This window comes from Pteronotus mesoamericanus, unplaced genomic scaffold, assembly GCF_021234165.1.
Source record: "Pteronotus mesoamericanus isolate MK-2021 breed Mesoamerican mustached bat unplaced genomic scaffold, CSHL_Meso_final contig_169, whole genome shotgun sequence".
Lineage (NCBI taxonomy): Eukaryota > Metazoa > Chordata > Mammalia > Chiroptera > Mormoopidae > Pteronotus > Pteronotus mesoamericanus.
In genome coordinates, this window is record NW_026555068.1 from 1,337,118 (window position 1) to 1,350,188 (window position 13,071).

General features: G+C 35.3%; 1 protein-coding gene across 2 annotated transcripts in view; it reads right to left on the minus strand.

Annotated features, from left to right (window-relative positions):
• The window catches only part of TUBGCP3 (tubulin gamma complex component 3), an 88,666-nt gene that overhangs the window by 37,121 nt on the left and 38,474 nt on the right, over window positions 1-13,071 (minus strand). For both annotated transcript variants that reach the window (XM_054565863.1, XM_054565862.1), the window contains exons 12-13: window positions 2,353-2,463; window positions 1,917-2,025 (exon numbers count right to left, since the gene is read on the minus strand). In XM_054565863.1, coding sequence (XP_054421838.1) covers window positions 1,917-2,025; window positions 2,353-2,463 — 220 coding nt within the window. The remainder of the gene's footprint in view (window positions 1-1,916; window positions 2,026-2,352; window positions 2,464-13,071) is intronic.

Below are 13,071 nucleotides of genomic sequence, written 5' to 3' on the forward strand. Positions count from 1 at the left end.
GCTTCCTAAATCTCTACAATTGGCCCTGACCTTGTATGGATTTTCAGTACAGTATTTCCAATACATTCTGGAAATTCCCTCTAGTGAGTCCTCTCAGATATTGAAAATCACATTGGGCTAACAGGTACACAAATTGATGTTCAACATGATGAATCATCAGGAAAATGCAAATCAAACCACAGTGAGATTAAATCTACAACTGCAAGAATGGCTATTATCAGAAAGATAAGAAATTACAAATGTTGGTGAAAATGTAGAGAAAAGAGAATCCTTGTGCACCACTGGCAGAAATGTAAAGTGACCCAGTCATATGGAAAATAATATGGAGGTTCCTCGAAAAGTTAAAAACAAAATTACCATAGATCTAACAATTTCATTTTTGGGTATTTATCCAAAAGAATTGAAATCAGGATCTCCAAGAGATACCTACACTCCATGTTCACTGTAACCTTATTTACAATAGCCAAGAGATGGAAACAATCTAAATGACCACTGGCAGATGAATGGGTAAAGAAAATGTGGTATATACATACAACGAGTATCAGTTAACCTTAAAAAACGGGCAATTCTACCATTTGTGGCAACATTCTTGACCCTGCAGGACATTATGCTAAATGAAATTAGCCAGACATAGAAGACAAATACTGTATGGTATCATTTATATGTGAGATCTAAAATAGTTAAAACTCATAGAAGCAGACAGTAGAATGGTGGTTACAAGAGCCAGGGGTAAGAGGAAATGGGAAGGTAGAGGTCAAAGGATACAAAGTTTTGGTTATACAAGTAAATTCTGGTGTTCTATATAGGTCCATAAAGTGATCTATATCATGCCTTAATTTCGCACATCATTCTATTGCACATCTTATTGCCCTACCTAGATTATAAACTGAAGAAAGGCACAGCCATGGTGACTTCGTATTATCTCCCCATAGCTAGCACAATGTCATATGCAAAGTAAATGTGAATGAAAGAAGATGACAATCTAAACAGCAAATATAGATAAGACATACACGTTAAGTCAGCCACATACAAAATACATGTTAAGTCAGCCACATACAAAATATCATGAAATTGTTGAGGCTGGGACAGGCAACAAATGGAAATAATAGAAAAGAAAATAGCAGTGAATGAGAAATAACCATAAATCATTTAATGCAGGCAGAAATTTATGCAGCATTTGAAAACAATAAATACTTGTAAATCCTTGCTGATTTCCAGACAAGCTTCTAAGATCCAAAGTATGGTTAGCAACGCTTCTTCCTTTATATTCTTATTTCGGCATACTATCAGTACATTTAAAAAGTAATACGAATAAGAGTAAAACAGCTATACCTATTCCTATTCCAACACTTATTATTTAACTGTATAAAAAGGGGAATTCTAAGTTTTCACAGTAATAGACATTGAATAAACATCACACTGTGTATGAACATATTTTTCGGTAATTTAGAAAATGTGTCCTGTTGAATGAAAAATACTTCAAGCAATACATATCATTGCTACCACCGTCATCATCGCTGTCCCCACTGCCACCATCACTGCCATCACAGCCGTCCCACCCATCCCACCCATCCCACCCATCACCACCCATCCCACCCATCACCACCCATCCCACCCATCCCACCCATCCCACCCATCACACCCATCCCACCCATCACCACCCATCCCACCCATCACACCCATCACCACCCATCCCACCCATCACTGCGATCACACCCATCACACCCATCCCACCCATCACCACCCATCCCACCCATCACTGCGATCACACCCATCACACCCATCCCACCCATCACCACCCATCCCACCCATCACCACCCATCCCACCCATCACTGCGATCACACCCATCACACCCATCCCACCCATCACCACCCATCACCACCCATCACCACCACCGCCGCCGCCATCATCATACCATCTTGGGGCGATTCTGCACACTTGGTCACAGCTATCATCTTTGTAGTGGGCGTCTGGTCATGACAAACCTGGTGTAGGAAATTTATTGATTTTCCTATCAAAAGGACCTAAAAAAAGAAAATATCCTAGAGTCACCTTTACATAAAATTAAAATCAATCATCCAACTACAAAATTCATAAGAAACAAATTAACTATTGATTAATAACTAAATAACAAAACAAGAATATATGGGATGGTATGGAGTGAATTCTGGAAACTTAAATGTTATTAATAAATACATATTAGTATGTTGATGTATCCGAGTATCATATACTTCACCTCAAGAATATTAATCCTAAAATGCAACAAAATTTTAACGGAAGATTTTGTCACATAATCCAGGTAGACAAAGCATTAAAACATCAAAATCCAAAAAAATTTCTTCTAACCCTACCTTCCTAGATTGATCCATTGTGATAAATGAAGGAATCATCGATTTCCTTAAAGTATACTTGTCATGCCACAGTCGATCTGTTTTAACAGTTGGATCTGATGCTACAAAAAACTGAAAACAAAGAGGCATCGAAACATTAAAAAATAGTATGTATAATAAAATATCATCTAACAGCAACATCAAAGAACGTTATTCTAGAAAGCAAAGTTCTCCAGATACAGGGAAACTTAACATGTATATACTAAAACTTGTTTTAAAAAGCATTTTGGATAGATCTCTCTAAACATAACCACATATTCCCGACTTTTAAAAGCAAAGTATAATGAGAACAAGAGAACAAGTTAAGCTCTTTATTGAACTTTTGATCTTCATTATGAAATGATAGCTTCTGCTGTGCACCACTGACGATCTAAGCGTGAGGGATGCCAAACCTGCTTCACTCCTTAGTAAAAACATACCAATTTCTAGACCTGTTTGAATATTCAATTCATACCTGCTTCATAGTTTTTCCACCTGTTATGTCCATCTACTCAGCTGTGTCTCCTTCGACCAGTGGGCCAGCCCTCCATAGGCTCTCTTGAAGAGCCCCCAAGTCTGGAACACAGAGGTGCTCAAGCTACTGTACTCTGCTCACGCTGTCAGCTACATGCAGACCATGATGTAGGGGAACGGCCAACACCAGTCCACTAAATGGAATTGACTTTCTCTTGTTAGCTCTCCCCAGAACCACTGAGGCTCAGAAGCTTCTCCCCCATCTACTGTGCTTCTCACCTTTGCATTCTCCACCTATCAGCCTGAAGGCTGACATCAGAAAAGAACATGGAATGGAAAGGAGAAAACTAAACTGCTATGGCTTCCAGTTTGCTATTCTAACAAGGCCATTCTCATTTTTCAGTCAAATATCCTAACAGACTTGTGCTTTCATTTCTATAAACTCAACTTCTAATAGCAGAACTGCTGAGTCAAATATTTAATTTATAGATAATGTCAAATTTCCTTTCCAAATAGCTTTATCGATTGAAATTCCTGACAGCAGGATACTCAATATTCTGCATCCTTGATCATTTTAGATTTTGCCAATCAGTTAGGTAAAATCATGATTACTTATACTACAATTTTTCTGACAACAAAGGAAGTTGGGCATGTTTTCACAATGCTGATTGTCACTTGATTTTATCCTTGATCTCTTTTTATTGCCTTTTTCTTACCAGCAGATTCTTTGTTATATTAGGGATAGTGACTGTATGTGAATCACTAGGTATTACAAATTTAATTTTTCCAAGAATTATTTGCCATTGTTTATGGTATGTTCCATGTTTATGTTTTGTTCTAATTTTCTGTTTTATAAGTAAATTCCTTTATGGCTTCTGAGTTTCCCATTGTCCTAAGATTTTCCCATTCCTACATTACACTTATTTTCTTTCAGTATTCTGACTGTGTTATTTTTACTTAGCTCTTTCTTCCCTTTAGACATTATCTTGGATATAGTATGACATACAGGGTCTGTGTTTCTTTCTAGACAGAAATTTCTCTTTAATATTATTTATTTTTTAAACTAACTGCTGGCACAAGGAAAAAAGGCACTTTTTTTGTTTTGTATTGTTTTGTTTTTGAGAGAAAGGGAGGGAAAGATGGAGAGAAACAGTGATGTGAGAGAAACATTGATTGGTTGCCTTCACACGTCCCAACCAGGGACTGATTTGAATCCAAAATCAAACCAGCAACCTTTCAGCTTGCAAGACAATGCCCAACAAACTGAGCCACACCAGCCAGGGCAGAATTTTCTTTTTAATGGCCAGGTCTGCCCCTTTTACTTAATACACCATCCTTTTCTCTGAGCTGGAGAAACCTCATCAGAAAGTACCATTACAACTGTATCAATAGATTACCGGGGCGAGGGGGGGAGGGGGCGCGGAATTTGACTATATCAAGAGATCAAGAGGAGATATTTGATAATGTCTTTACCATCCTCCAATGGTGACTAATTAGCTCTTTGTTTGATTATCATGAATATGAATTTAAGTACATCTCGTGTTTCAATTCATTAATTACTATCCTTGTTGGCACTCCATGATTCCCATTCTGGAATGATGGGAGCATCTCTTCAAGCTGGGTCCTGCATCCTTCAGACTTCATCTGAGTTGTCTTCCTCGCTTCTGGTTTGCAAGGGTTCTAGGCTCATCTTGTTCACTTCTCCTCCCAACCTAAAATCAGTCAGTTCTCTAAGAAGTCCTAGTAACTTTTAGGGAGGAATGACATTTGAACTGCGACCTCAGTACTTGACAGTATTTTCAACTGGAAGGTGGATGGTTGGAAGCTCAGCACTGCATTATGCATGGTGGCTTGATTCCCCAGGCAAACTAAAATCCATTTAAGTCATAACATACCTAAAGCCCCTTTTTGGTGATTCTTACATGAATTCCAAATCATAAATAGAGGAACAACACACAGCCCTGACTAGGAAGGTGTGTCTCCAGATATAAAAAGTATTTAAAGCATTTTAAAAATATACTTAGTATCTATATAGCAATATAAAATTAATGGTTTTCTAACAAAATTTAATAACCAAAATTAACCCAAGAAAAGAGAAGGGAGAGACTCTAAAAAGAGCAGTGTGTTTAGATGTTATCAATGAGGCATTTAAAACCCAGACTTTTAAAACAGAAGTATAATGAAAACAAATTGAGGGTCTACTTTTTTGTAAGTTACCATTCTTATGTTAGAGTATTCTAAATCACAGAAAAATGTACAGAATACTAGCCTTTATTTTATGAATCCAGTATAATTCAACTCAAAACCTGGTAAAATACCCAAAGCAGAAACTACAGGCAAGTTTCACTTGTGAATATAGATGAAATTCTGAATATTATTCTTACATTACGGTGTTAAAATATTTTTGGTCAGAGCACATTATACTACCTAAATATCTAAAAGCAAGGAAATATTTAATATATTATAAAACATTAACATGAAGTCATTTAAAAATAAAGTTTGTTCTTAACAATCACAAATCCTTTTGAGAATGATGAAAAGTACAAATCTTCTTCCTAGGAAAATGCATATATCCACAAAATACATAATTTTATGCACTACTCAGGAGCTTCAGAGATCACATTTTAAGAAGACTTGGTATAAAATAATAATACTTAATGGCATGAAATTAGTTTAATTATTTACTTCATGTAAAAAAAGTTCATAAAATACTATGCATGGTATGACACATAGAAATATACAGGAATGCACTAGAAAAACGGGACATATAAAAATAGTTATTGGTTTATGATGAAATTACTAACTTTCCTGCTGTTTATATTCTCAAAAATTTTAATTGCACAAATATTTTAAAATGAGAAAAAAATATTCAAAAGAATTAAGTGATTCAAGCCAATGAGTAAACATATGGTACCAATAAGAATTTTTTTAGTGACATCATTTTCCCAGGGCAACCAACTAACAAAGATGTTTCTTCTGTTCATATGAATCTAATACCAAGGATAAATATTTAAGAAAACAAAATATTTAATGATGTCAAGGTCTTATATTTGATCCTTGTAAGTTAGGGCTAGAAGGTGTCAATTATATACAGTCTCATTTATAAGTAGGTATTTAAATAAATGTCCTAACTGGTGTGGCTCAATGGGTTGGGCGTTGTCCTGCAAACCTTAAGTTCATCAGCTCGATTCCCAGTCAGGGCACATGCCTGGGTAGCAGGGCCAGATCCCCTTTTGGGGGTGTGGCGAGAGGCAACCAATCAATGTTTATCACACATCGATGTTTCTCTCCTTTCCCTTCTCTATAAAAATACATAAAATCTTTAAAATAAATGAATGCCAATATTTTTATGATGAGATCACTATATTTATTTTCAATTCAAATTTCTTAACATTAGGTACTAACTTAAATTACTAAAGTAATTATTGATCTTTATGTTTAGTTTTTAATTTTATTCTCTTTCTAATTTTAAACACATAATTAGTGACTGCTTTGAGGGTAAACAGTACTCCTATAATGAGACCATCATCACCTTAACATATACTTTGATTATCCTTGATAGAAATAAAAACATGTTATAAGCCCACCAGGAGCACTAATCTGAAGGGTTACTCAGTCACCAGGCTATGACTGCTCTGCAGCTTGCCATTCGACAGATTAGATTAATTGCATATAAATTGCATTTATCTATTATTCACTTAGAAGAGCTAGTTTGTACAGACAACACACTAATTAATCCTAAGAGTTAGAGTGCATCAGGATTTTTATCAGTATGAACAATAAAAAATTTTAATTTAAAAGATAAAAACCTCAGACAATTCTGTCTTCTTTAGAAGTTATGAAAGCATCACTTCATCTGAGGGCAAAGTAGCAGGCAATTACTCCACTAGCAAACATCTAGAAGCTCTGAGAGAAATAGGTACATCTTAGAATTTAATTAATCCTGTGAAAAATATAGAGTTATAGTGGAAAAATCAAGGTCAGAATGTAACTGCAATATGCTTTTATTTTATTGATGCATTTTCCATTCAAGGTTCTTTAATTTTCAGCATTATGTCAAACACAGAAAGAACTGAGGGAAAAAATAAAACATAATTGTACCACGATTTCTCATTAACTGTTGGACAAATGCCAAGGCCTCCCAACTAAAAACAGAAATGAAGAGGGTAATTTTCTTAGCAACTTTTCTAAAAATCAGATCCATTAATACAGACCACAAAAGACCCCAGCTTCAATCTGTCAATCCTGCAGAAGAATACCAAAAGATCCACACCTAGAGAAGCGACAATGGCGCTGAACCAGAGGAGGGGGTGCAAGGGGAATTGACGAGGTAACCTGCTGAATTATATTACTTCCGTGGTGGCACACAAAAGTACCATAACAATAAAATATTTATATGGGAAACTTTTAAATTTCAATAATTACCAGCAAAAATATATAAGTAAAATAATGAAAGCTGAATGAATCCAGAAACAGATATTTCCAAAATCAATCCCTGCATTATCTAGAGTTCACCTGCTTACCAATTCAAGGATGCAGATTATCAGTGCATTTAAGTAAACATGTGAAGTAAGTTTGAACATTTTCAAGTTTTGAACAAGAGTTTACTTTTAACTTTTCCCTTCCTTTCCTACTCCTACTTGGGGCCCCTATCCTTTACAGCACTGCCAAATCCAAAAGGCAAAAAATAAATTAACACTGAGCTATCTTGTTTTTACCTTGAACATACTGACATATTTGTTTATCTCACTCAGATTATCACAGAGAGAACCCCTATGAGCTACTAAAAAACCTAATAAAAATTTGGGGGGGGGGGGTTCTTCCACAGGGCTACCTTTTAAAAGTCAGAAATAATTAAAAAACCTATCCCCAAATGTTGAAAGTACTTTCTACATTAATCATTCCGGGTATCTGTAAATTCTTACAGCCTTCTATTTTTGCCTGCCTTTGCATTTCATTATAATACAAAAAAAATTAAAATAAAAGTTGGACACCAGTCCCATTGGGCTAGGGAATCCTATCTTTTTTTATAGTTAAGAGTAAAATGCGAACCACTGGATCCAGAGGCAAATTTTAATAATGCCACACCAAAAATAGCAAAGCTCAGAGGCAACCTGGAAGTTTTTAGTTCAGATAAAACTCAGCATTGAGTTGCAAATAAGCCAAACCCAGAGACAGCGAAGGTAGGACACTGAGCATCACTCAGCAGCAGAAGAGGGAGAGAAAGCTTTTCCTGGATACAGGTAACCTTGGGCATTTGAAAGAGCTTCATGGAAGAACAGCAGCCACAAATCCACTTCACACCTAAAGTGAGCTCTGAATAGCCATCATATAGAGCCTAATGCAGGAGAGGCTCTCACTGAGGAGCGGCACAGCTGGGTCATAGAGTAAGAGGGTCCAAGAATCCTGACAAAAACAGATAAGGGCAGCCTCACATGTGACTGGCATTCCACCAACTGAGGCAGGAAACCTAGAGATGGATGTTCACCTGCATACTTGTGTTAACTCTACAGAACACTAGCTCCGTTCCACGGTGTCATGACCAGTTCACTTTTCTTGTTTCGTTCTGAGGGGTTTCTTGACCTGGGGTCAGAGGCACAGAATGCAGAGCGGTCTGTGAACTTGGAGGGAAGGTAATTACACCTTTATTAGCACTATCCTCCATCTGAAATTTAGCTTTTCTTTTGGATAGCAAACCAGAGTTCCTGTGACTGTCACCAATAGAAAACATATTCACATTATAGTTAAGTTGTCGCACATACCTTAAAATAGCCAATAACCCTTGTCATTGAATATTAATAAAAACACACCTATTACTCAATTAATAAGATTGGAAACACTAGATAAAAGAAGTTCTTTACTTTAGAATTTCTCCAGTATGCACTGTTTTCTGTTCTTAATTGACTATTAAATATTTCTTCCCTCACAGAAAAACTCCCAAGAAAATATCCTACAGAGGACTGCTGGTGTGGTAGAAGGAGGCTCTCTGAACTCCTCTCCATTTTCTCACCACCAACACATGTCACCTTCAGGACACACTCTGCACATGTCCCACTCAAGTCTGACTGGTACTAAAGGGATCAGAGGGTGGGCATACCAGCTCAAGCATTGCTGCATTATCACAAACACCGTGGAGATTTGGAAATCACAGCTTGTGTTAAACCTCCCTACAAGGTTCCTAAGTGCAGCCAGAGGGATATGCAGGTTCAAAACCACTGAGTTCTACTTAGGGTACGGTGACTACGTGGCAGATAGCATGGAACTCTCTAAACCAGCAACTGAATGAGGCAGAAGACTGAGCAAATGAACCATAAAGTTTAATCTTAGGAGCCAGATGTAGCTGTACCCTGTCACATAATGTAAAAGTCACCATTTTAACTACTTTAAAATGTGTAATACAGCAGTTTTTAGTATTATTCTCTTTTTTAGTATAATTGTGCAAATGTCACCACTGCCTAATTCCAGAACATTCTCACCACCCACAGAGAAACTCTATCCCATTAAGCTGCAGTCTCCTCTATCCCTTTCCCCCACAACCGAGCCAACACTAATTTACTTTGTTTCTGTGAATCTGCCTATTCTGCATATTTCATGTAAATGAAATTATACAACATGTGACCTGTCTTACATAGTTACCTTAGCCTAATATTCTTAGGATTCATCCATGTTGCAGCACATGGAATTTCATTCCTTTTTAAGGCTGAATAATAGTCCATTGTACGGATATACACTTTGCTTACCCACTCATCAGCTGATGACCATTGGTGTTGTTTCTACTTCTTGACTGTTACGATTATGAATAATGATGCTATGAATATTCATATTTTTTAATGAATGTATGTTTTCATTTCTCTTGAGTATATACCTAGAACTGCTGAGTCTATATTTACCTTTTTGAGGAACTGCCAAACTGTTTTCCTCAGCGGCTACCATCCTATATTCCCACCAGCAGTGGATGAGGGTTCCAATTTCTCCAAACCCTCACCAACATTTAACTCTTTGTTCAAATACCATCCCAGTGAATCTGTTGTGGTATCAAACTGTGGTTTGATTTACATTTCCCCAAGGACTGATGATGATCACAATCTTTTCCTGTGCTTATTGGCCATTTGTATATCTCTTTTGGAAAAATATCTACAAGTACTTTGCTATTTTTATATTTGGTTGTTTATCCATTTGTTTTTTGGGGGGTTTATTTTTTGGTCAAGTAATAATAATTCTTTGCATATTCTGGATACTAGACCCTACCATCTATGTGATTTGTAAGTATTTTCTCCTATACTGTAAGTTGTCTTTTTACTTTCTTGTGTACTTTGATGTACATAAGTTTTTGCTTATTATAAAATCAAATTGTTTTCTACTGTTGCTCATGCTCTTGGTTACATATCTAAAAACCATTGCCTAATCTAGTCACAAAGATTCATACCTATGTTTATTTCTAAAAGTTTTATAGCTTTAGGAGTATGATCTATTTTGAGTTAATTTTTATATATGGAATGCAATTGAGGTCCTAATTCATTCTTTTAGCGTAGATATCCAGTTGGCTTGGCACAATTTGTTGAAAAGACAATTCTTTCTTCATTGAGTGGGCTTGGACATTTATTAAAAACCAATTCAACAAATATGAATGAATTTGTTTCTGGACTAACCTTTCTACTCTGTTGATCTACCAGTCTATACTTATGGTACAATAAGTACCATATTGTTCTGATTACTTTACATTTTAATATGTTTTAAAACTAGAAAGTGTCTTTCAACTTTTTTTTTTAGTATTTTGACTATCAATTTGAGAATCATCTTTTCCATGTCTGCAAAAAAGGCCACTATTATTTTGATAGAGATTACATTAATTCTAAAGTCACAAAATTTTTCATTTAGGTCTTCTTTCACTTCTTTCAACACTGTTTCATAGGTTTTAGTGTACAAGTCTTGCACTTCCTTGGTTAAATTTTTTCCTAAGTATTTTATTGGCTTTGATGCCATTGTACATGAAGTTGTTTTCCTCATTTCATATTTAGGTTGTTTATTGCAAGCATATAACAATACAACTGATTTTTGTATACTGATCTTATACCAGTTAATCTGGCAAACTAGTTTTAGATATATATTGTAGATACTTAAGTTTTCTATATGTAAGATCATGTCATCTGCAAAGAGAAATGATTGTACTTGCTTTCCAATCTGGATGTCTTTGTCTTTTAATTGTTTACCTTACCTAATTGCCCTAGCTAGAATATCCAGTATAATACTGAAGCAGTAAAAATGGATACCCTGCCTTGTTCCTGATCTTAGAGAGAAAGCATACATTCTTTCTCCATTAAGTACGATAGATGCCCTTTACAGTAGGGCAGAAAGTTCACTTCTTTTCCTCTTTTGAATGTTTTTAACATGAAAGACTACTGAATTTCACAGGCTTTTTCTGCGACAATTGAGTTGATCATGTACTTTTTCCCTTAATTTTATTAATACGGTACATTATATTATTTTTGATTATGCTGAACTACACTTACATTCTTGGGATAAATCTCTCTTGGTTATGGTGTACAGTTTTCAGTTTTTCATGATGATTTTTGCATATATACACATAAGGAATAATAGTCTGTAGTTTCCTTCTGTTGTATTGTCTTTGTCTGGCTTTGGTATTAGAGTGACACTAGCCTCATTAAAGGAGCTAAGAATTGTTTCTTCCTCTTCTACTTTCTTGAAAGAGTTTAAGAAGGATTAAGGTTACTTCTTTGAATATTTACTACAATTCACTAGTGAAGCCATCTGATTCAGGGCTCTTCCTTATTGCTAAGTTTTTTAGATTATTGGTTCAATTTCTTTACTTTTTATATGTCTATTCAGATTTTCTATTTATTCATTAGTCAGTTTTGAGATTCTGTTTCTAGGAATTCTCTCAGCTTTTACTGACCTGGAAATATCTTCATATCTCCTTCACTACTTTTGAAAGAGTTTTTTGCAGAATATAAAATTCCTGAATGATAGCCTTTTTCTCTCAGTATCTTGAATGTATCATCCTACTGCCTTCTGGTTTCCATGGTTTCTATGAGAAATCAGCTGTCAGCATAATAGAGAATCCTTTCTATATGATGAGTTTTTCCTCAACTTGATTCAAAATTTTCTCTGTCTTTCTAGTTTGATTGTAGAGTGCCTTTTTGTGGATCTTCTTGAGTTTATCATACTTTTGAGTTTATCCTACCTTGAGTCTGTTGAGGTCTCTGAATGTGTAGAATAATGTTTTTCATCAAATTTAAGTGCCACAGGTCTCATTGGCTCTTTTCATTTCTTTTCCTTTTTTTTTTTTTTTCCCTATTCCTCATACTGGATAATCTTAATCGGTCTATTTTCAAATCACTTATTTTCTTCTTCTGGTTTGAATCTACTGTTAAGCCCCATGAGTAATTTTTTTTTTCATTTCAGTTATTGTACTTTTCAACTCCACAATTTCTATTTGGTTCCCTTTTTATAATTTTTACCTATTTATTCATATTTTGTTCTTTCTTTTGATTCTAGAAAGTAGCAATTCCTTATGCAAATATTTAATAAACTATTAAATGAGTAGTTATAAAGCTCACATAGAACTATTTAGCATTAACTATACATAAACTTAAAAAAATTCAATTTTATAACCCAGTAATAACTCATTATACAGATTACAGAAAAATTAACTTGCTTAAAAACTGAAGAAACAAAAATACCCAAACTTTAATTATATAAGCATCAAACACAGAATGCAGTTGCCTAAACTATCAAATTTTTATGATTTATATGATGAAATATATGATTTAGAATAAATTAAAGAGAACCTTCCCAAAATTAATCAGACTTAAATGAATATTTATAAATTTAGGGTTCAAAGAAGTCCAACAACAATGCAAATAACAGAAAGGCCACAGACATCTTAGAGCCACTGAATATTCACATCTTATCCAATGTTTTTCTTATATTAACATCAGACAATATATTACATGCTTACTGTTTGTCTGACTCAATCCTCACATGTACACAAAACCCCATGGAATAAGCATTACTATTCTACACATAGGAAACATGTGGAAGGTAAGGCTAAAGGAAGCTGAATTACTCACCCAAGATACAGACCCAATAGAAGCCTAAGCTGAAGGTCAAACCCAAGTCACATGATTCAAGAACCGGAGCTCTTAAGCTCTACACCATAAAAATAAAGCAGATGAGTTATAACAAGGCACTGTGAAGTGGTGAAGC